The sequence below is a fragment of the Trifolium pratense genome, linkage group LG3 (genome assembly GCF_020283565.1).
Source record: "Trifolium pratense cultivar HEN17-A07 linkage group LG3, ARS_RC_1.1, whole genome shotgun sequence".
Lineage (NCBI taxonomy): Eukaryota > Viridiplantae > Streptophyta > Magnoliopsida > Fabales > Fabaceae > Trifolium > Trifolium pratense.
Genome location: NC_060061.1, coordinates 6,416,907 through 6,442,105, shown reverse-complemented (window position 1 = coordinate 6,442,105; position 25,199 = coordinate 6,416,907). Strand labels below are relative to the sequence as shown.

At 30.1% G+C, this 25,199-nt stretch overlaps 2 protein-coding genes across 2 annotated transcripts; both read right to left on the bottom strand.

Annotated features, from left to right (window-relative positions):
• Positions 1-2,718: 2,718 nt before the first annotated feature.
• Positions 2,719-3,667, bottom strand: LOC123915969 (protein LURP-one-related 4-like). The gene is made up of 2 exons (XM_045967271.1): positions 2,821-3,667; positions 2,719-2,756 (listed from the first exon to the last, which is right to left on the bottom strand). The coding sequence occupies exon 1, from the start codon at positions 3,642-3,644 to the stop codon at positions 3,051-3,053; it is 594 nt and encodes a 197-aa protein (XP_045823227.1). The 5' UTR covers positions 3,645-3,667; the 3' UTR covers positions 2,719-2,756; positions 2,821-3,050.
• A 5,609-nt stretch (positions 3,668-9,276) lies between these two features.
• On the bottom strand, positions 9,277-10,127 carry LOC123915968 (protein LURP-one-related 4-like). Its single transcript, XM_045967270.1, has one exon. The coding sequence runs from the start codon at positions 10,077-10,079 to the stop codon at positions 9,489-9,491; it is 591 nt and encodes a 196-aa protein (XP_045823226.1). The 5' UTR covers positions 10,080-10,127; the 3' UTR covers positions 9,277-9,488.
• Between the last annotated feature and the right edge of the window lie 15,072 nt (positions 10,128-25,199).

Below are 25,199 nucleotides of genomic sequence, written 5' to 3'. Positions count from 1 at the left end.
CACCCTTTTGAGATAATTCAATTCAATATCATAGCACTCGTGTGATTGATAGTGCTTAAAATTAATTAATTATTATTGTTATCAACTGAAATTAAAAAGAGTGCGAGAACACCAGATCCATCCTCACTCCTTACATTAATGGTTTTGGCTCTGCGCCAAGATTATATATATATATATATATATACCATGCTCATGCAGACGGCTCATATATACTATTTATTTTTTAAAATCTTCACTTCAGGTAAAAACTAACTTTAGGGTTAGAGTGACGTCAAGTACAACCCCTCCTTCATTCCGCCATATCGAAGAAGAGTACCACCAGTCACATCCATTATGATTGTTTAAAATAAGTATTCAATTAAATGGTTAAGATACTCAAACATCTAACCATTTGTATTAGGCTAATTTGACAACTTCATATTATGGTGACACTGTACTATAATAATCATTTAATTAAACGTTTAAACCTTAATGGATGTTACAGTCATGTTTTATGTCGATAGAGCACTAAATTACTTATAATCTATCTTCATATCATTAAATTTAATGTTAAAAAATTACTTATAATTTATCTTCATATATACCAATTCTTTCTAATGTGTCATTTTCTTGAGTGGATTTTAGTGTGTGAGTGAAAAAAGACTTAGGAGGCATAAGTGTGGAAGTATAATCATCATATATTCAATTATTAAAACACGTTATAGGCTATAGATTGGTCGTGACTCGTGAGGAAAACACTCAAAGCCAACGCGGCTTAATTTTTCGGATCAGTTAGTTTATGTGTTTCTGACTTTTATAATTGAAATTTTTAATTGGGTTATGTTAACTTGTGCCCTAAGGGCACATGTTAAGCTACCTAAAAATAGAAATAAAGCATTTAATGATAGAAAACATTTAATATTTAGAGAATTGAATACACCACAAGTTCAATAAATTTTTTCCACATTTGTCTTCTTAACATGTGCCCTTAAGGGCACAAGTTAACATTCTCCTTTTTAATTAATCGATCACTATTTAACAAGCACTTATGAAAACGACGGTGGCATTAGCTGAAAAGTAGTCATAGATAGATAGATAAGATTGAAAAGCAGAAACAATTTTTGAAATTTAACATAGTACACTTCATTTCCAATTACTGTTAATGGTCGTTGTTGATGTCATTGTTTGTAGTGCAGACAAGTGCTTGCCTTTGCTTAATTGTGTGATGTGTAGTTTTTTTATTATAATTAATTAATGATTAGTAGTGGCAGTAGATATCATGGACATAAAATTGTACTCCAAAAAAATTGGGATGAACGGAGAATCATCTAGTATGTCTTACAAATTTTCTAATATAGATTAGCAATATTTATTAATGTATTTTTCTAATATGTATTTTTGTAGCAACGAAAAACATATTTAACAAAAAAAAAATCACGGTAAAGAATCAAATATACAATGTGTTTAAATATTCAACCAAATAGTTAAGATATTTAAATATTTACCGTTTCTTTTGGATCAAGTAGTTTAATGGCTAAAATTTCACCTTTTAAGGTGAATAAATGAGAATATCGGAGTTCGAACCTCAATTCCTGACGTGCAATAACATGCAATATTTTTGTCAATTGAACTACGCTCACGAAGACAAATATCTATCATTTTTACCACACCAAATTTACAACTTCTCATGGTGCATATAGTCACTATATACACTAAAATCATTTAATTAAAAGTTTAAACCCTTCTGTAAAAAAAAAAGGATGTTTAAACCTTAAATGGATGTAACATTCCTAGTATTATGTATTATTATTTTTTATTTGAAGTAGCTGGTATAAATTATAATTAACGAACTATTTTTCATTTGATTCACTCATCAACCAATTCCTTTCTAATGTGTCATTTCATTGAGGTGAGTCAATGACCGAAAGAGAGTAACCTGCCGAATTCTGGGAAGTGGAATTAGCGCAAGGAACAAAATGGATTTTTGTGTGTGAGAGAGAGAAGACTTGATAGGAATAAGTGGAGAGTGTAATCATAATATATATTCAATTATTAATAAACACGTTTTATTGGTCGTGGGAAAACAGTACTCAAGACAAGACAAGAGTTCAGCCAACACGGCTTAATTAATTCAGAAAATTCTACTATCCGCACAAGTCTAAATAAATTTAGTTTATGCACACTCGCAATCAAGATTAAAAATTAAATATAAAATATAAAATAATTAAATTGATATTGATTGATGTGACAATTGATAAGGAGATTTTTTTAATTGATGTGTGTGACTAAGTTTGTGCCTATAAAAAAATTCCTCTAATTAATTCTTCTTCAGTTTGGTTTGTTAGTTTATGTTTCTGAAAATTTAAATTCATTATTTTGCAAGCACTTATGAAAACGAAGGTGGCATTAGCTAAACTGTAGGTAGATTAATTAATTAATGATTAGTAGTGGCAGTAGATATCATGAACATAAAATTGTAGTAGTAGTAGTAGTAATATTCTTGTTTATCAACATAGTTAATCAATAATCGTTATCCTTTTTGGGAATAAAGTGGAAGTTAATTAACGATTAAAGATAATATCCATTACTATGTGAATAAATTATGTCACGCTCAATTTTAATTGTGATAGTGTTATTAACTGAAATTGTACCCACAAACAAGGTTATTAACTGAAATATTTAGTATCAATTTTTATTTATTAGAAAGAGTTTATAAATCTTGTTTGGATTCATAACACATTTATGAAAATTGCTAAGTATATATTACACAATTAAAGCTCAATTTTCCATTTTAATGTCCAAATGTTAAATGTAGAAGAATGACTATATATGCATATTAACCAACATTGAGAACAAGTACAAGCTGGATAGTAATTGATGTACACAGCTTAATTTCTGATGAAACTAAAAAAAACCATTCCAAAAGAACAAAAAAAGTGCTATGTTCTCTTACTAGCTACTTAATTTACTCACTCCTATTGTTCTAGTAAGATATGGTGTGATATCTTTTTATACAAACTATACAAAAATTTCAAATCCTACTAGTATGAAATTAATTAACGAGTATCTATCTACATTAAGCCGCATATTAATCCGTAGACCGTAATCAAAGCCATTATTAACGAATGATCCGTTCCAGCTGCCAAATCCAAAGTTAGAACATCATTACTCAAAACAACTCCTGAAGATGATTGTTTTTGCTTTGCCTCTGCTATGATTTCTCCGTTTAATTTGTTTACTATCCGAAAAGCAAGTGATTTTCCAATACTCATTCTCTCTATGCACAGATTTTGGGACCCTGCTTTAATCTCGCAAGCTATTTTCCCCGCGAGAGTGAGACATTTCTTAACTTCAAACCATGGTTGTTTAGAATTGTTGCAATATTTGTGACCTTCCCAACATCCAAGAGCTAGTAATCTTTTTTTGATGGTGCAAAGAAGATTTCCTTGTAGATTCATCAGATTAACTTCTCTTCTACCTTTTCTGTCATAGTTATCAACTCTGTAAACTATGTTACCATTTGAATTATAGACAGTGCAACCATTAGAATGAAGAACAAGTGATTTCATCCATAAAGTATATGTTTCTTTTTTGGAGCTAAGATAGTACTGATTGTGAAACTGAGAGGATGTTGTGGTTTCTTGATTAGGATAAACCTTTGCCATTGATAATTTGTTTGTAGTAAGTATTTGTGATTAATGTTTTGATTGAAAGCAGAGGTGTGAGCAACTTATTTATATGAGTATGCCAAAGTATAGGCCCTACTAACTTGGCAGTTTCTATGAAGCATCCTTTTTTTGAGATAATTTAGTTTAATTAGTTCAAAATATGATAGTACTCGTGGGAAAAGTGCTTTAATTTGTAACTTAAATATAAAGAGTGACGTGGTTCAAATTCAAACCCCCTAAACTTTCAATAAGCTGCTTCTTTATTCATTTTAGACAAAATGCTAATATATATCTTCAAATACTTTTTTTTTTAAACAATATATCTTCAAATACTTGGGATCTGGATTTCCTGCAGTGTAATTTGCACGCAGTTTTACGTTGTTTTGGATTTCGACCGTTAGATTAAAATCAAACGGCTCATATTATATATTAAAAAAATTAGCTGTTTGTAATGTAAACCATTCATTTATGATCAGATGACTGAAATTCGAAACTGCGTAAAACTGCGTGAAACATTTACTACACCAAATCCTGTTACAAATACTTGTTGGTGTATTAAGAGAGAAATAATATTTTATATTGAAATATGTTTGAAATGCACAGGTGTTTTTCTAATATGTAAGTATGACTACTTGTACCACACCAAATTGACAACTTCTTATGGTATATAGTTACTAAATGCTATAATAAAAAAAAAAAGTTACTATATGCTATTTATAATAATAATTTAATTGAAAGTTTAAACCTTAATGGATGTAACAATCATGCTTTATGTGGATCGACCACTAATCCGTTTTCAATCAATATCAACAAATAGTAGGAGGTCGTTTTCACACAAAACACATAAAAACATGAAACTACAATCCTAATTATCTTTGTTTCTGAAAAAGATGCTGTTGGAACATGTTTGAATCTTAGAGGGAACTTGGTTGTAATTTGGTAAAAAATAAACATAAGTTAAAAATAGTGTGTGAAGAGTGAATTTAAAAATGTTCCATAAGTTTTATATCGGAGGGACAACACACTTAATAATGTTTATAGTGGAGGATTAGTCAAAAAAAAAAAAATTATAGTGGAGGTGTTGGGTTATGAGTAGACAATCAGGAGATCATTCATAGGACTCAGAGCAACCACGTAAATGAGTTGGACATCATTTCTTTACCCAAAGCATTTATGTATTAGGTTTATAGGTCATCTCATCTCAATTATAAAGTGTTCAACCTCCATTTTTTCAAACAATGTCAAACATACAACTCTTGACTATCAGGCGCGCACTGCCTTATATTCAAACGGCTTGCTCGGGCTTAGGCTTAAATGATTTAACATACTTAAAAAATGACCTAATTCGCGACTCAACTCTATAATTTTCCAACATATGCAATTTTTTAAGTGATTCATTTGTAGTGTCATTTTCCTGATGGGAGTCAAAGGCTCAAAAATTAATCTACCAAACTCGGGGGAGTCAAGGGACAAAAATGGATCTTCAATTTCTATTTATTGTTTGTGTGTGAGAGAGAGAAGACATGGGAGTCATAAGTAGAAAGTGGAATCATATCCCATTCCATTAAACCACGTTTAGGCAATAAAATAAGCACGGAGTAGAGAGGCAGAAGCAACGAGGCTTAAGTGTTTGGATGACTTAGTTTATGTGTTATTGACTTTGCTTGAAAATTTTATAGTTAGTACTGTTATTTAATTTAATTAAGCACTTGAGAAAACGACATTCCTTAGTGGCGTTAGCTGAAAAGTAATTTTAAGAGCAAATTCTGAATTGGATTACCTGCCGTCAAATTGTTGGATTAAATTTGAATGATGTAGATTTTAATATTGATTTTAACTTTTTTATAGAAAAATTGCCAAATTTTTGCCATATTCATTAAATAAAAATTAAAAATAGAAAAATATCATACTCATGATCATGAATTCCACTTTAAGGGTGAAAATTTTAACTACGAGGCTACTTGCCAAACAAATTTAAAATTAAAATTAGACAGCTTCAATTTTAACCATAATTTTTTTTAAAAAAATTATAAAAATCAAAGTTAAATTTTGAACTCTTTGATCTCAATCTAACCGTGATAATTGTTGTGAATGTGTCAAACTTGCAAAAATTTGACCGCAGATGATCATGGTCAACAAAGTCAAAGATAGATAGGATTAAAAACTAAAAACAACTTTAGAAATTTAATTAACATAGTTCATTTCCAATCGCTATAATGGTGTTTGTTGATGTCATTGTAGTGCAGACAAGTGCTTGCCTTTGCTTAATGTATGTAGTTATCTGTTTAATTAATTAATTAATTAATTAATGATTAGTAATGGTAGTAGCATATTCTTGTTTATTTGTATATACACACATATTAGTTAGTACATAATTAATCATTATCTTTTGGGGAACAAAGTGGATGTTAGGTAAAGATAATATGCATTACATGCTCATTTTTTATTTTATTTTTGACAGTGTTAGGTGCAGACAAGTGCTTACCCTTGCTTAATGTCTGTAGATTATATGCATTACATGCATGCATGCTCAATTTATATTAGTAAGGTTATTAATTGAAAAAAATTTTATATAAGATCAAAGTTGTACATTTTACAAGAATGAGAAAGAAAGACGATGCATGAACCAACATTGTGAAGAGAATAGTAATGGATGCACACAGCTTAATTCCAAAGAACAAAAATAAGTGCTTCAATATGTTCTGCTCCCTCTTACTAGTTAGTAGTTAGTACACTGCTTTCTTTTCTTTTCTGCTATATAAGTAATATTCTTTTATTAGATTTAACATAAATAAGAACTTTACTTTTCTTAAATACAATATGTATATATACTTCTTTTTTTCATTTATTTACATATTTTTTTGTGTGTATTCAAATTCAAAAGAGGATATAGTAAAAAAAAAAATATCATTTTCATTTGGCATGTGAAAATTATTTTTCTCATACAAAACTCATATCTCTTAAGAGAGAAATTTTTGTATTTAAGTGTGAGTGATTAGTTTCATATCAACTATAAATATGGCTGACCCTAAATAAGAGCAATTAGACTCTCAACTCAGGGAAAATTTTTCATCCCACCCAGTCACTTTCTCACCTAGTCCTGTTTTTCCATTTTTGCCTTTGGTCAAAAAATTCAGAACGTGTTTTCCGAATTTTTTTTGCCTTTAAAAACAATTTCGGAATGTGTTTTCAGAATTTTTTCCAAATTTGAACTAAAAAAATTCGGAAAACGCGTTCCGAATTTTTTGACCAAGGGCAAAAATGGAAAACAGGGGGTTGGTGAGAAAGTGAGTGGGTGGGATGAGAAATTTTCCAACTCAGGGCCTCCATAGTTAACGGCCCAGTCCAAACAATAAATAAAAGGGGGAAACATAGGCCCATTATGAAATACTGATAATAGGCACAGTATGATTATACACACGTATCTGCCTTAGTTTATATATAGGTTAGTAGAAAAACAAAAGAAGTATAAGAAGAAGAAAAATTATGCTATCCATTAAGAGAAGTCTCACATGAATGATTGCTTGAATATGTGTTTATAAATGAGGACAACTCTCACTATACAAGTCGATTTTATAGGGTTGAGATATGTCCAGCTCTCAATTCTAAGACCTCACTCCATCACGTATTCCTTCCATGTATTACTAAAAAAACATTGATATGATATTATAAATTGCTAATTATATATATTTGGCTCTCACACTCGGTTTCTTATGGAAAAATTCTCTATTTTTATTATCGAATGAGTCTATTCTCTTTTCTTTATTTCTAAATTTTTTGAACATTACCAATACATTGTTAGAATCAGAGATACACAAATAGAAAAGAGAAAGACGGCTAGGGTTTCAATAGAATATTAATAGCTTGACATTACAAAAAGGTTACTAGAGAATATATATAATAAAACCTAATAAACTCTAAACTAACAGACCCAATAACATAGACTATTATTTAATAAGTTGATCCTCCGATAATGGATTCTACCAATCTTTTATTTGTGTCTATCTAGTTCATAAATAAATTGACAACAAATGAAAAATAGTAAATGAAGCAAAATCAAACTCGTTAGAGACATGTTTCCGACCCAAAATAGAAGAAACACTATATTGATAAATACATGTTTATGCTTTTTATATGTGCATTAACTATATTACATACTATAAAGGTCACATTATTGAAAACAGCTATAATGTTCACATGCCAATGTTGTTGTGTTATAGCAAAAAGAAAACAAATAAAAGAATAGCTAGATGAAACAATCTTAAAGGACACATAAATTTGATCATATAAATCTAAGTATAGTGTGATCATAATTTTGGGCCCAATATTGACCGAAAGAATTGAAGTCTTTTGAAACATAAAAATTGAATACAGGCCTACAGGGGATTCATCTGAACATTGAAGCATATATATGGGACCCCCCACGCGCATGTCTTGTTCCTCTTCCTGCATATACATACAATACAACATTGAAGAAAAATTCATAGAACACCAAATATCAGGTGGTTAATCTGAAAAGGATTATTGATATTCATTGTAAAGCTTGTCTAGTTGTTAGGGTGTTAAATCCAAACATCAGATGTTTTTATCCGACCACATGCTTTTGCTTTTCTCTTACATTTTTGCAATGTAAAATCTTTGTATGTGGCCAAAACTAGGTTCACAATCAAGCCAGCTGTAACTTAATATTAGCCTATTCTCGTTCACTTTTCGTTAATAAGCGATATTAGAGATGATCGTGAAAATCCAAATTCGAGTCAGATTCTGAAACAATTTTTATATAAGAAAAAGATAATGCGCGTGAATGCGTTTACTAGAAAACTCATAATTCGTTTTTCATTTGAATTTTTTTATCTTATGAAACCATTCAACCAAGAAATTCATTTTTTTAGCTATGTTAATTAAGGATGAAATTTATTCAAATTTGGTCTTGAAAATAGATGCTACTTTTAATGTTGTGATATATTTAAGGGATAAACAATCAATTTAGTTCTTAAAATATATAAAGTTAGTCAATTTAGTCTTCGCAATTAAGAGTTAGGGATTTTTTTTTACGCAAGAGTTAGGGATTTAATTCACAAATTTTCATATACTTTCGAGACTAAATTGATGGATTTCATATGATTTAGAGGCTACTTATTTTATTTAGGCTTAAATGTAGTTTTACCCCCTCTATTTTTAAAAATGCGGAATTTTACCCTCCTATTTTAAAATGCGGAATTTTACCCCCATATTTTATAATTTGTTGGATTTTGCCCCCACTAAAATTTTGCATAAAATCTGCTTCTGAGCCTTAAGTTCAAAGCTTCGCACATAGCTCAATTTGAATCAATAATTCACAAAACTGATACCGAAACTACCGTAATCGAGTTAGCTTTCCACATAATCAAACCCCACTTACAGAATCAACCCCCCCTATTTTATTTAGTTTTGGTGAAGAAATTGATGTTTGATTCTATATTTAACTATAAAATAATTATATCAATTAAGTCCACACATTATGTTGTTTTATCAAGGTGGGAGCCATGATTATAATGAAGATCAAACAGAAGAAAACATAAATGAATTATGCAATTGCAGAGAACTTAGCCATTGTAAACAATATGTGTACATAAACATATATCTCTAATTATACATAATCCTGATGAAGCTCAGTTAAAAAACAAAGATCCTGTTGTTGCTCATATCATCTTTACATAAACAAACTGAGCCAAACAGTACTAACTACAAAACTTTACAAAATTTACAAGACAGTAACGATTGAAACCGTGTACAAAGCGAAAATTTTGTGTAATCAAATTAGTTCTCCAAATGAATTAAACTGTGCATAGTATAAAATATCTACATTAAACCACATATCAATCCATAGACTGTAATCAAAGCCATTATAAGTGAATGATCTGTTCCAGCTGCCAAATTCAAAGTTAGAACATCATTACTCAAAACAACTCCTGTAGATGATTGTTTTTGCTTTGCCTCTGCAATGATTTCTCCGTTTAATTTGTTTACTATCCGAAAAGCAAGTGATTTTCCAATACTCATTCTTTCTATGCACAATTTTTGGGACCCCATTTTAATATGGCAAGCTATTTTCCCTGTGATAATCTTATTACATCTTTTAACTTCAAACCATGGTTGTTGCTCTTGGCTTCTACTATTAGAATTTCTGCAATATTTGTGTCCTTTCCAACTTCCAAAAGCTAATAATCTCTTTTTGATGGTACAAAGAAGATTACCTTGTAGATCCATTAGATTAACTTCTCTGCTACCTTTTCTGTCATAGTTATCAACTCGATAAACGATTTTACCGTTCGAATTATAGACAGTACAACCATTAGAGTGTAGAACAAGTGATTTCATCCATACAGTATATGTTTCTCTTTTATTAAGACACTGTCTTGTGGATTCTTGATGAGGATATACCTTTGGCATTTTTTTGTTATAATGTGATGATATTGGAGATGGAGCTTCTAATGAATTGGTGTGTGTTTGTTTATTGAAAGAAGAGGTGTTAGCAGCTTATTTATAACCAAATTATTGGCCCTACTAAGTTTTCTTGGAAGCACTTTTTTGATATAATTGAGTTGAATATAATAGCACTCGTGGAAAAAGTGCTTCTTCAAATTATTTAATTTAATTAGTAACTGAAATTAAAAGACTGACGTGGTTTTAACTTTAAATACATGGAGTTTTCAACTAACTGCTTATTGAATGTGATTTTGGTAAACCAATGTGTATGTATCACTTATACACAACTTTGTTAAGTAACTGAGATCTATTTAACGGATTAATTTTTATATTAATGTGTGCATTTTTTTTTCTTTCATTTGCACCGATGAAAAATGAAATTTATATCTCTGACTAAATAATTAACAGACTCAAATATCAATCACATATTCAACAATGTGGTTATTGGTTACTTCTTCTTATAATTAATTACTATAATACTAATAATTTAAAATTTAAACCTCAATGGATGTTACAGTCATGGTTTATGTGGATCATGCACTAATCCGTCTACATATCATTAAATTTAATCTTAAAAGTACACTAAACCACAAAATAGTAGGAGGCTGGTTTCATAAAGAATACATATGAGAAAAATGAAATTACGCCGTCTTATATTAATATTTTTTTAAAAAAAAATAAAAATCATTAATACAATTTATGTAAAACAATACCAATTTTGTGTTCATCAAAATAATATGATGTCTTAAAAAAATGATAAATTTATAAACAATCTCGCAACATTTAAATTAACAATAAAATGAAATGAGGAAGAAGAAAGAGATGAATAGAGGAAAAATTGAGAGATGGCTAATTCATGGGTCTTATTCTATTGAGACTAGAATAATTATTCACGATGAAATAAGGTTCTCATTGCGTCGTTTTTAAGAAGATCATGAACATCTTCCTGGGGAGAAGTATGACTCAAGAAATCAGTATTTGAGGAGGCTCCAAGTTTAGCGAAGAAATCGGCACATTGATTCATTTCTCTAAGTGTGTGATGAAGAGAAACATTTTTTTTATAAGCAAAAAATGAATTATAAGGAGTACAAGGGGTACTCAACCCTTACAATTCATAATAGATCACTTTAGATGCGTTGAAAACAATCTAAAAGATTATCACGATGAAGAGAAACATTGATTTGAGAGAGTAATTAACTCATTTATATCAGATGTCGGTATAATTAATGCAACTATATATTTTTCACTTACCGTAAATAAAAACTATATATATTTTTCATTTATCTCATCACATTTACCACCTTTCATAATTATTTGTAGCATTTTTTATTGTACTTTTACTACTTATTTTCAACAAAAAAAAATATTTATTTAATCGAACAAAGCAGTCGGTTTGGCCTTGGTTTATTCGTAGAGAAGGAAGAAAAAGAAGATTTCTTTAGCTGGACAAATTCACTTGCTTGCTTTGAATGTATATGATTTTTTTTCTTTAATCTAATCAATGTATATTATTTGATACAATTCTATTTAGATTTGAGTACTCCTTGTAATCATCTTAATTAATTTCTTTGCTTAAAAATAAAACAATTTTTTAATATTATAAAGAATAAAATATTATTAAACTTCTTGTTCAAAAAAAATATATTATTAAATTTTTAAAAAATCTATACTTTCTTTTATTAAATAACCTAATAGGGATATGGATTGGGTGCAGTTACTGAAATCAAGACTGTTTGATCAAAGATCGGACTGTTTAGATTTAAGATAAGAATTTTAATATCTTAAAAAAAACAAAATTGCATTAAAATCTGAACCCTGTGATTTTAATCGGACAATTATACATCTTAACAACATTAAGGCGATTGCTCTGAATGTTGGGTCACGAGGGGGCAGCCATGGAGATCATCGATATTCGGCTCAGAACAACTATACAAGTAAGTTGGACACCACATTTTTACCCAAAACTTTAAGGTGTTAGGGTTATGGGTGTCGGGAAGACTTTCGATACAGGGAGCTGGTTGAATCATTCGTCAAACCATCAGCTCGGATACCACCACTTTTACTCAAAGGTGTTAGGTTTATGGATCCTCTCACTTATAAAATGTGTAACCTCCACTTTTCTAAACAATGTAAGACTTAATTCACCTCACACTTGACACAACATCTGAATCAATTTCCAATCTAATTCACCTCACACTTGATACAACATTTGAATCGATTTCCAACCTAACGGGGAGATTCCTTTTCTTCCTTTTCAACAAATAAATTATCAAATATCTTCACGAGTCACGACCCTTACCATTTCATGGCATTTTCATTCATCAATAATTGTCCTAGCTAGCAAGAAACTCATAAGAAAGTCAAAAAGAGAAGTTTTATTTTGAAAATGCATGCAAGTTTAATATTTGTCAAAGCAAAATTGTAACGACGATACTTAGCATTTTTTTTTAAGAAAATATAATACTCCTGAATAAAAATAGAGTCCTTGGTGTGTCATTTTCTTGAGATAGTCAAATACTACCACCAAATTCGGGGAATTGGAATCAGTTGAAGGGACAAGCTATATTATGGAACAAAAATTATTCTTTGATCTGTGTGTGAGTGTCTGAGAGAGAGTAGACTTTTGGCTTGGGAGGCAAAACTTGAAAGTGTATAATCATCATTTTCCATTAAAAGCACGTTTTAGGCAATAGATTGGACGTGGGAAAAAACCCAAAACTTTATAAAATACTCTATAACCTGGGACCAGCCAACTCATCAATTATTTGGATGAAGTTGAGAACTTCTTCATTTCTTTTCTCCATTTTATCTATTATTATAATTTTGAAAAAATTTCGATTATATGTTAAATAGTTAGATCCACCAAATGTAACATTAATATTGTATTTATATATTCTCAAAACATTAAGGGTCCGTTTGATTCGCTAAAAATAAGGGACTGGACAGGACAACTGTAGTTGTACTGTGTTTGATTGTAAAACTGTTTCAGGAACTGGACAAACTGGGAAGCAATGGACAGGACAAAAACAGAATTTTTTGTACCTCACTAAACCACAGCACAACTTTTTGTCCGCAGTACAAGTTGTCTAAAATGCCAAAATACCATTTTATTAACAAAATATCGTATAAGACAAAAAAATGTTCAATATCCCAAAAGTTTGTTCTGTGCTATTCTGTCATGTGTTGTACTGTTCTGTCCAGTACTTACCCTTTAACAAATCAAACACACCCTAATAGTGACAAAAATGGAGAGATACCGACTCATTTGGATGAGTTATTTTTCTTCTTTTGGTGTGAAAAAAAATATTTTTTAACTAAAATAATTATTTTATTAGTTATTATTTGTTTCTTTTATACATATTTTATAGTATAAAATAAGAATATGAAGAAAAATCTAAAATTCATTTTAAACAAGAATATGAGTAAAAAAAATTAGCAAATCATTTTTATTTACATAATTTTTTTAATTTAATTTTTATGATGATAAACAAACATAAAATACTAGCTTATAATAAAAGATAGGGTCAGCCCACACCTATATGTCGGGAGTGTGGCGGTATTAGACCTCAAATTTTGAGGTATTATAATAATAATTAAATATTTTTTATGTTTATAACCTATCAAATTTGTATCAATAAATTAGAGGTAGTCTCTATTGTTTGGGTGCAGATTCCTTAATTCAAATCCATATAATGTCTTTCTTGCATGATTTTAGTTCTAGTTATTTTAATTATTGATTATTATTTACATTTTTTATATTTTTTATTATGAGTTATTTTTAATATTCAAACAAAGTCTCTATAAATAACCAGAGACGGCCGTGCATGAAGACGACTATCCTTTTTGTGGAATTAGCTGAAAAAAGTAGTTTGAATATTGAAGCACAAAGTTATTAGATAGGATTGAAAACTAAAAATTAAAAAAAAACTTCTGAATTGAACGTAGTTCATTTCCAATTACTATTACTATAATAGTACTGTGGTTGTTGATGTCACTGTAGTGTAGACAAATGCTTGACTTTGCTTAATGTGTGTCGTTATCTGTTAAAATAATGAATTAATTCATCATCATCTGTTTTTTTCTATATTAAGCAAAATAATTATTGATAGAGTGCTAACTGCTAAGCACAAATATGTGCAAAGTTTCCAACACTATCATACAAAAGGAGTAATTCATCATCAGTGGTGGTAGTGCATGTCATGAACATAATTCTAGTAGTATATTCTTGTTATATATGGCATAATTAATCATTATCCTTTGAGAACAAAGTGGGTGTTATTAGGTAAAGATAATATGCTTTTAAAGAATAAATTATCTCTCATACTAATTTTTATTCTGATAAGGTTATCTAAAAAAAAACTTATATGTCAATATTTTTATTTTAAAGAATTTATAAATTTTTATTGGATTTTCTAAAGAACAAAAAATAAAAGGTGTTTTATAAAACAATTTTAATGATTCTGTCAAAAAAGATTGAAAGAGAATGAAAAAATAAGTTTTATGAAAAATGAAGTTTTACATTTTTTTATCCCTCTATATTTGTTTAGAGAAAGAGTATTACAATATGAATTATAAATTCAATTTTCAATGTCTCATTTTATATTGTCTGACTAAGTTACTGGACTCAAGTGGTTAATGAGCTTCACCAAAAAAGACGGATTTCGGGTGAACCCGGGTTCGATTCCTGTGTGAACAATTTCTTGGCCAGATTTTACTTACTTCACGACCGAACTCTGAACTACTGGGACGTCTTTCCTCTAGGAACCAGGGTTATAAACAAAAAAAAAATTGCCATTTTTTATGGCTTAGTTTATTCATATCCTAATTTATACATATCATGTTCAATACATATATTTGCCATGCCCATATCTCAAAGACATGTATAATTGAGTACATATTATACTTAAAGTCTTAAACAGACATATTCGACCGAGTCAATCAAAATGTGTCTAAATGTAATAATCAATTATTTGAAATAAACCCATACTCCATGTGGATTTGATCAATCTCCAGCTTAATTATTTAGTCGCAATGACATGCATTCAGACAATCACATTCATATATAAATGCAACATGTAAGATTTATATATATTTTTTGGTGAAAAGTGTGACGGATATAACATATTAAAAGATTTATTGATCCTTTTTCTATATTTAGGATTAGAGAGTAATAAACATAATTTAATTGGTGGGACTTTGTATAATTGGACAAGGTCCCCGAGCTTTAGCAATATTCATATACATACCTATAGCTATCAGGTATACCCTAATAAAAGACAATGATGACATATACATACCAAATCATTGGATAAGGATTAAGTTGGAAACAAATCAAGAACAAACTTTAATTTAGACTGCAGAAACGTGTTTTGTGCATATGCAATTATGTTCATAATATTGTAATCTCATTCACACGTGTTTGGCTCCTTAAATTCACCTTTTCATTTTAGGAAAATGCTAAACAGTGCCCCCGGGGCACTGGTTAAGCATGTTAAAATAGAAATTCTGTCTCGAAATGCGTGCATTCAATGCCTCAAAAGTACAAAAAGTTGTCTTTTCAATATAAATTTTATTTTTTATTTTCTTTTTAGGTATGCTTAACAAGTACCGGGGGCACTGTTTAGCATGACCCTTCATTTTATTATGATCTACGTAGATCTAGACTATAGAATGAATGAATGTACCAACATATATAGTACTAAAAAAGTCCCATTTGCAATGCTAATTAGTTTGGTGAATGCTGCGGCTGTCTAGGTCTAGCTATAGTTAATAAGTGGTGTATGATTCTGTCTGTTTGTGAAGGAAGGAGTTCTATTTCATTTTTGATTTGTATCTGTAACAGGTTCACCCCCCTTAGCAAGTGCATTGGTTCATAGGTTAAGGATTGAGATATAAAAATTAAATAAATAAAAATTAGGAGAGAAAATTGGAGATGATTGATTCTCACAAGTGCATTGATACGTTACATAAAAGAGTTGAATGATTAAGAGTTGATTCTCTTCTTCAATTTCCTCTCTGATTTACTGTTGTTTGATGAATTAGGACTTTTTATGTTAAGAACAAATGAAACAAAGAGAAAAGATTGGAGGAATAATTAAAACACATGCACAATTAGTACTTTCATTTCGCTTTGTTTTCTCTATTAATTAACTTTTTTTTATAAATCAAACAAATTAAAGAGTTGTAGTTTCTTTTTTTCACCGCGATTTAGTTAGCAAAGTATCGCATTATATTTATAGGAGTCAGAGCTCAAACTCATAATCCTTCACTTATTCACTTCAATATGTGAGTTTCTAGCCATGCCTACTTGACCAAAAAATAAAAAGGAGTAACATGTTTATATATAAAAAGTGAATTAAACATTATTTCGAAAGGAATAGAGAGTTAAACTTAAAAATCAACAAGCATTATGAAATTATTTGGATGTTTTCTCAACCGACTCCCCGTGATTCTTTTATACCCTCCAACATTCCAATTTTGCCCTTGCAGAAAAATCCGGTTTGCAGAAACCGAATTTTTTCTAGTGCAAATTCAGAGTAAATTTCGGTCTTTAGAAACCGAAATTTTTTTTCGAGGCAAAAAAAAATTCGGTTTCTAAAAATCGAATTTTTTTGCAAGGACAAAATTAAAAAATTAGAGATATAAAAGAAACGCGGGGTCGGAAGAGAAAACATCAATAATTTGCCTTATGCCAACTCTTCCGTTGGACTGCAAGATACATGTGATCCTTAAACCTTGACATTACTAATGGACCGGTTAATTCATAAGTGTGCTTGACTAGTTGTTGCGCCAATGTTTACGTTTGAGAATATAGATAAGATCGATACACCAAAATTTAGCGAATATTTCATATTTCGTCAAATCACAAAGATATTTTAAAATTAGTTATGTGATATGATCGATCGATAGTTTTTTCATTCATGACACCTGCTAACTGTTTTAAACTTTTACACGAAGAATTGACTTGCACCTTTGATACTCATTTACACGTTGGCACATGCATCCATGTCCTTTTTACCATAGTTCTTAATTTCACACTTCAATAACTTTCACATTTGTTCATGCCATTGCAGTTAGCAAGATACTATGCGTATGCAATAAGGCAAATCTATCATATTTGCACATTTTAATCGTTGCTTTGCATTAGGCTAACTCTGTAACATGACTACTAATGGGCTTTATGCTCACAGTTTTAATTTTGATTCATGCACCCAATATGGCAATATGGTACTACTTTTTGCACCCCCCCCATTTTTTGCAAATGCTTACCCAAAAAAAATGGACGAAAATACAAATGATACCATACCCACAAACCAAGATTAAGTATAAGGGGGTATTTGACCCAAAAAGATAAGGAGAATAAAAAGGAACCTCAATCCTCCAAAACGTGAGGTGTGAATAGGAAGTGGAGAAAAGGTAGGGGCGCAAGATTTGCAGGCCCACATGTTACTTGATCTACCAGAGGAGTTTGATTTGCTTGGCTTATTGGTATTTGCGGCAAATTGTCCGCCGAACCATCATCGACCACCACTTTGACCATCTTCGACCACCACCAACCGCTATAATAACGACAACTCCGATTACCACTGAACACCACTCTAGCCACCTACAATTGCCTTAAACAATTTTTGAAGTAGTAATTCAAAGTTCGGAGTCTAATCAAGAATTGTTCTCATCATGAATCGAATTCGGATTCTCCCAAATAACTCGTAATAGAAAAAACTTATTAACTACTTGAGTTCAATGTCAATTCATATACAATTACATTTCTATGTATTTGAAGAAATACCTTATTTGTAGATTATTTCTTCTATTATAGTGCCAAACACATTCTTAAATTTGAAGCTACATTTGATCATTATGAACTACATGATTCTTTCTGGCTGATTGTGTGACTTTGGCAATTTAAAGATAAGTTGTATTGTTGTGATTTTTGAAAGTAATAAGAAATATATTTTGACTTAAAAACCGGTAAATCATTGTGATTTAAGGAATTTTCTCACCAAACCAAATGATGGTGCTCTAGCATTCTTTTCTAAATCTAATTAACCAATCCTTTGAATTCCTTGCACCTGAATCAATTTTGATTACGCAAAGATAATAAATCAACCATATACCTAGGGAGATAAATTTTTAGTATCTTAACTATTTAGTCGGGAATTTGCAGCCATGTATGAAAAAACATATACCTAGAGAGATAAATTTTTAAAAGGATTTCAATTATTTAGAGAGATTAGTATTCACAGTTGCGTACGACAATATTATTAACAAACACTTATTGTATGAAATATTGTTTGAACATAAGTTTACAATCCAATTTTGTAGAATTGAAGCTCGACTCAAATTTTATATCATGTGTCTAATTTAACTTATAAGATGAACATCACCTCCATTTATATAAACTTATTATTATGTTCCATTCATATATCATCCAATGAAATACTTTAACATATCTTGGTTTATTAAAAAAAAAAAGTCTTGATATTAAATTCCGTAAGGGCAGTTGTGAAGAATTCAAAATGCATAAATTTTGTGTTGAAAACAAATTCTTAGTACGTCACATCCAAGATAATAACAAAAATTATACTAAGAATGTGATTTGAGCACTAGTTAGTATATAGGCTTTAAAAAAAAAAAATCAATTTTGAAAGCTATAATAAGAATGACTACTTTTATACCACTAGTGTCTTTAATTTGTAGCCACGCAATATTTTGGCTTGCTTGGAAAACTATGTGCTCCATTTATGTATCTAAATGCCACCATTTTTCTATTATCTCTAGCCACATATATGTTCTATTTTTATTGAGGAAGCTTGAAAAATTCATGGCTTGCATAAAAGCAATAAAAAGCTGATAAAATAGGTAAGTGGATTGAAGGGGGTAAACCAATTGGATGAAGTAACCTAACAATTAATAACAAATATGGTACACACAAGAATTTATCTTTCTAGTGGTCGAAGACGACAAATGTGACACTAGTTGCAAATTTACATAGTTGGTGGTCGAATCATTTGTTATGTTTGGGAATCGACTAATGCTTTTTTTATCTTTGCTCATGTTGTCTGACATTTTGTATAATTTTTTGTAATCTCTTTCGACACTACATCTTTGTGCTGGGAAGACTATTTGGTCTCTGTTTTATATATATGATCCATCTTCATTTGTTCAAAAAAAAATTATCTTTCTTATGAAAAGAATATATATCGGTAAATTAAAGATATACTTCGCGCGCAACTGCGAAGAATAATCTTCTCAAAGCAACTAAAATTCATTTAAGGAGATATTTTTCTATTCTTACCGGTCGGAGATCAAATATATATATTTGAATAAAGAAAAGGCATGTGTGGCCCTTTTATTAGGAAAGCAAAGCACATGGGAGGATTCTTGATAGCAAACCAAAGGAAGCTACCTCTAATAGAAATGGATGTGGATGGAACACTTTGACATAAAGCTACAACAAATATCATATCATCTCTATCATTTTTTAAAAAGTTCTACCAATTGCTGACCCAACCTGTCTTTGATCTTCATCAACACATATACTTGATAGCTAATCAATAGCTGACTTTAAAAACAAAAACACATAAAAAAATATATGGACTTTAATTTATATATTAAATTCATTTTTCATCAAATTATGCTTTGAGAGTTGGGTTTTTTTTTTATATTGAAGGAGTCTTATTGTGCAATTTAATTCAAGATCATAAGGTTCCTTCCTTTAAATATACACTATCTTTAAGAGGGTCATGCTTGTCTTTTGTTATATATATCATATGCATGTGTATAAAGAATAGTCTACACATTTATAGTTTAATTGGTCCTTTCACCAACCCACAGATTAATTCTTGAATTGGACACAGTAGTTAGGTAAAAAATTATTTAAGATATACGTAGAGATTATTGAATTTGAGTAGTACTTGAGGTGACATTATTATTATTTTTTCTGGTACAAGAGGTGACATTATTATATATAGGTAAAATTCACATTTAGAGACTGGAGTCACATTTGGAGACTGGAGTCACGTATTTTATTTTTACTAGTATAACTTACCCGTGCTATCGCCCGGGTTAATGTTCTATGAAAAATATAGATCATTTTTTTTCACACATGAAAAATATGGATTATTAAAATTTTAATATTGTGATTTTTTTAATTATTTGTAAAATTAATTTTATATTTAATGTAATAATTTATTTAAATATGATAAATGATCCAAATTTTGGAGATTTTAAGGAGAAATGGTAGAACGGAGAGTGATACTCCACTCCTCGTTCCCAACCCACATGTTCGTATATTTGTTCTTTTATTTTCATAAAAAAGGTCATTAAGCAAAAACTAATCTAACGGTTAATATATATATATTAGTTCTTAATCGTCATCTCTCTCCTTTAGACATTTGTTTTCTTCTGGAGTATTTTAGCCCATGCCCCCGTGTGAAAAAATTTCACATTTGTGTAATGAACAGTAGAATTATTTGTCATTTGCTTGACACAAAAAAAATTTATATCATTTTTTATGCATATCTCATTTGTTAATGGTGCAAATTTTAAAAAATTTATCTATTTGTTTATCTTACGGTGATGTTTGGAAAATAAAAACAAAGTAATACATGATATTATTACTTTTAATTCTTTCTTTTTTTATATATAAAATCATTGTTACTTTCCTTACTTTCAATTGATATTTATCGTAATTTTTATATAATAAAATCTACAAATGTATGTCCCTCCCCGTGTAAGTTATTTTTTGCTTAATACCTCCAAGTAGATTATTTTTTTATCAATACCCCCTATTGTAATATTATGTTTGGTATAAATCACTATGTAACTTTTTTTTATTAATAAAATTAATAAAATAATAAAATAAAATAGAAAAATAATCTATGAAGTCAATTACTTCATTCCTTTTATATTTCAAACAATCACACCATTTTCTCTGTTCGATAAGTATGAAGTTTAAGAATAACTTTTTTTGTGAACAATTAAATTACTATTTTTATTTTTTTTTATATTCCTTTTAAGGTAAGTATTTTTGTTCAGTGAAGGTGAGAAGAGAAAATAGAGAAGGGGCGCTGAGACACTAAATGACCCTCACTCTTACATGTTGACCCGTATATATAGAAACTATAGTAGATTTTTGGTCCTTAATTTTTGAAATTTCCATACATTTCAGCATTGATTTAATTTAATCAATATATATTCCAAAAATGAGTTGGTCAATAATCAAAAGTTTCCATACGTAAAATTTCAATTGTATCAAAATATTAATATATAGACATTTGTTCATAAAACCTGATTGAACAATTTCTATATTTATAATTGAGCACTAATGACTAAAGGAAAAAACATAGAAGAATGACATATCAGCAAAATGAATTGAGAGATTGTCACGTGAGATTTTGACCGGTAAAAGAAATGAGAGGACGCCACCTAAGAGAATGATGAATGAGAGGATGCCACATTGGATTAATAAAAATTAAAGTTCATAAGAAAGTGACACGTAGATTTGTTTCCTTGAGAAAAAACTCTTAAACATATAAATAATAGATAATAGATTCGCAAAAATAAAGATCTCCTTTTTTTTAAAAAAAGAAGTATAAAATAAAAATTGCAATAGAAAAATATACAATAATGATGAACTTAATACTATTGGAAAAATACATCATTTGATTAATTTGTTGATAGATTCATCAAGTAAATACATCATTGATATTCCAACTTGTATCCAAGACATCATTGATATTGATAAAGTGCTATAAGCAAGATTTTCTATAAAAACAAAACTACAGTTGTTAAAACAGACTCCGAGTTCTCAATTCAATCCATTTTGTGAGAATGTGATGCATTTTGTCTTGCCTCTCAATTATTTCCCTGTCACGAAAAATAAATAGGATTAATAAATAAAAAGATGACCAAAAGAAAATAATCTAAAAGGTAAAACAAACAATATATTAAAAATATAAGAAACATCCAACAAAGAAGAAAAAATAAAGAAATTTAAAAAGGTGGCGATATACAGAAAAAATAGTGATTATCGAGAGAGATGAATAAAAGATAATGAAGATTGAAAAATTGTGAGTTTTAGAGTTCAGACAAATGTTATATATATAGTAAAAAAAATGGACAAATGAGTAATTTTGTCTTTAATATGAAATTTAATTCATTAAAAGTCAAATATATTGATTCCATTTTTAATTTTAAAAATATATTAGTAAATTAGTAATTAGTAAATTAGTAAATAAGACATATTCCATTATATTATAAATAAATTAAATAAATTAATGCACATGAATATAACACACATATTCCAATTTTTTTAAATAATAATAAAATATTAATTTTATTATGTGACTCTATATAATTATAAAATTATGAAAATATATAATAAATTTTGTTTTTACCGTAATACAATATATATATGTGTGTGTGTGACCTTAGTATTTTGATACACGACCATTTAGAAAAAAATTTGTGAGAGAATAATTTGGAGACCATAAAGATTTAATATTTTTTTAATTGAATTTGAAGACCATAAAAATTATTATATCCAGCTGACAATTATACCTAATTATTATATGCAGTTGGCAATCTTCCTTTCATAAAAAAAAATTTAAAAACAATTGCTTTGGTACAAAAATAATTTTTTTTTTGACAAAATTGGTACAAAAATAGTCAATTATTTCCTTTTAAAATTATTTTTAATAGGTGCATTAAATTCGATTTATAAACAATAATTGAAAAATGATTGAATTTCCAAATTAGCCAAAGATTCTAAGTAAAATGATATCATCATGTATTAGAGAAATTGCAAAGGCCTTCATAGTTAGCCACATAGGAATTGGAGAAATATTAGAATGCCACGTAAGACATGGATCAAGGAAATGGTGCCACATAGGAATAAGACCATGAGAGAGAAACTCCTAAATATATAAATAATAGATTACTACATTTGAAGTCACGTATTTGGACATATATACGAAACATATGGTAATATACTAATAACCTAAATTCACTACGCAGCTGCATGAAAATAAAATACGTATTAAGTAATAGTGGCTACTTAAAACAATTAGTAGAAAAAACATAAAAACACAATTTTTTTTTGTCAGACTATTCATAATACCTTTCGGGTCAAAAAAAAAAATTATTTATTTGAGAAAAGTAGGGTAGGAGTGGGGATGTTAATATGTTATACCTTCAGACCAGAAGCATAATTGACGCATGACAATAGATGAACTGAATGTTATTGCTAAAGAATATTTTGTCGAGTTGTTCCAAAAGCAGACAAGCTCACGTGATGCAGTCCTAAATGTTATTTCTAGATCGGTAACAAGTGACGATAATGATGCTCTAACAGCTCCATTTATGCTTGAAGAATTCAGAGAGGCGATGTTTTCTATGCAGGTGGATAAATGTCCTGGTCCAGATGGTTTTAATTCGGGTTTTTATCAACACTTTTGGGATATGTGTGGGACTGAAATATACAATGCAGGCTGCCACTGGCTAGAGTCAGGCATGTTTCCAGAAAATTTAAACTCCACAAATATTACTCTTATTCCTAAAGGTGATGTTCAAACTTCTATGAAGGATTGGAGACCTATTGCTTTATGTAATGTGTTATACAAAGTGGTTGCTAAGGTGCTCGCCAATAGATTGAAATTTGTTCTGGATAAATGCATATCTGAGAATCAATCCGCTTTTGTTCCAGGGCGTTCTATTCTTGACAATGCAATGGCTGCCATCGAGCTAGTCCACTACATGAAATCTAAAACGCGTGGCCGAGTTGGTGAAGTGGCTCTCAAGCTAGATATTAGCAAAGCATATGACAGAATAGATTGGGACTACCTCAGGGACGTCCTCTCAGCAATGGGTTTTTCTCATAAATGGATATCTTGGATTATGCTATGTGTGGAAACTGTTGATTATTCGGTGATTATTAACGGCAACGTAGTAGGGCCAATCGTTCCAGGCCGAGGTTTGCGCCAGGGAGACCCTCTCTCACCTTACTTATTTATCATTTGTGCTGAAGGTTTATCAGCATTGATCAGAAAAGCAGAAACTAGAGGGGACATACATGGAGTTAAAATTTGTAGAAATGCTCCTATTATCTCTCATCTCCTCTTCGCAGATGACTGTTTTATGTTTTTCAAAGCATCTGACCATGAGGCGTTGGCTATGAAGAACATCCTTGCTACATATGAAGAGGCCTCCGGTCAATCCATCAATTTGCAAAAATCTGAATTCTATTGTAGCCGTAATGTTGTTGCTTCTGTTAAAGACTCTGTTGCATCCATCTTAGGAGTGCAACAAGTATTAGGAACTGGTAAATATCTTGGGCTCCCGTCGATGGTGGGTAGGAGTAGAAAATCCACTTTCAAGTTTATCAAAGACAGGATTTGGAAAAAAATAACTTCTTGGAGCAGTAAATGTTTATCTCAAGCAGGCAGAGAGATTTTAATCAAATCGGTCCTACAATCAATCCCGTCCTATGTTATGAGCATATTTCTAATTCCATCCTCCCTTTGTGATGAGATTGAGAAGATGATGAACTCGTTTTGGTGGGGACATAACAAGGAGCAGTCTAAAGGTATTCATTGGCTATCTTGGGATCGTTTGTCAATGCCCAAGAATGTGGGTGGCTTGGGGTTTAAAAGTATTAGTGCTTTTAATTATGCAATGCTCGGAAAACAAGCCTGTAAATTCATGACTAATTCAGGTAGTTTAATCACTCGTCTTTTCAAAGCTAGATACTTTCCTAGAAGTGATTTTCTTAAGTCTAGCATTGGTCACAACCCAAGTTATGTTTGGCGAAGTATTTGGAGTGCAAAGTTCATTGTTCGTGATGGTTACAAGTGGAGCATTGGGTCAGGTCACAATATTTCTATATGGGACCAACAATGGCTTGTTAATGGTGCTGTGATTTCTAAGCCACCGAACTTGGCAGAGGAACTTCACCAGCTGAATGTTTCAGACCTGTTTGGTGATGATGGTAAGCATTGGGATGTTAATTTAGTGAATTCTTTGTTTGATGCCTCAGTTGCAGATATGGTGTTGAGAACCCCTCTTTTCAATTCAGTTAATCAT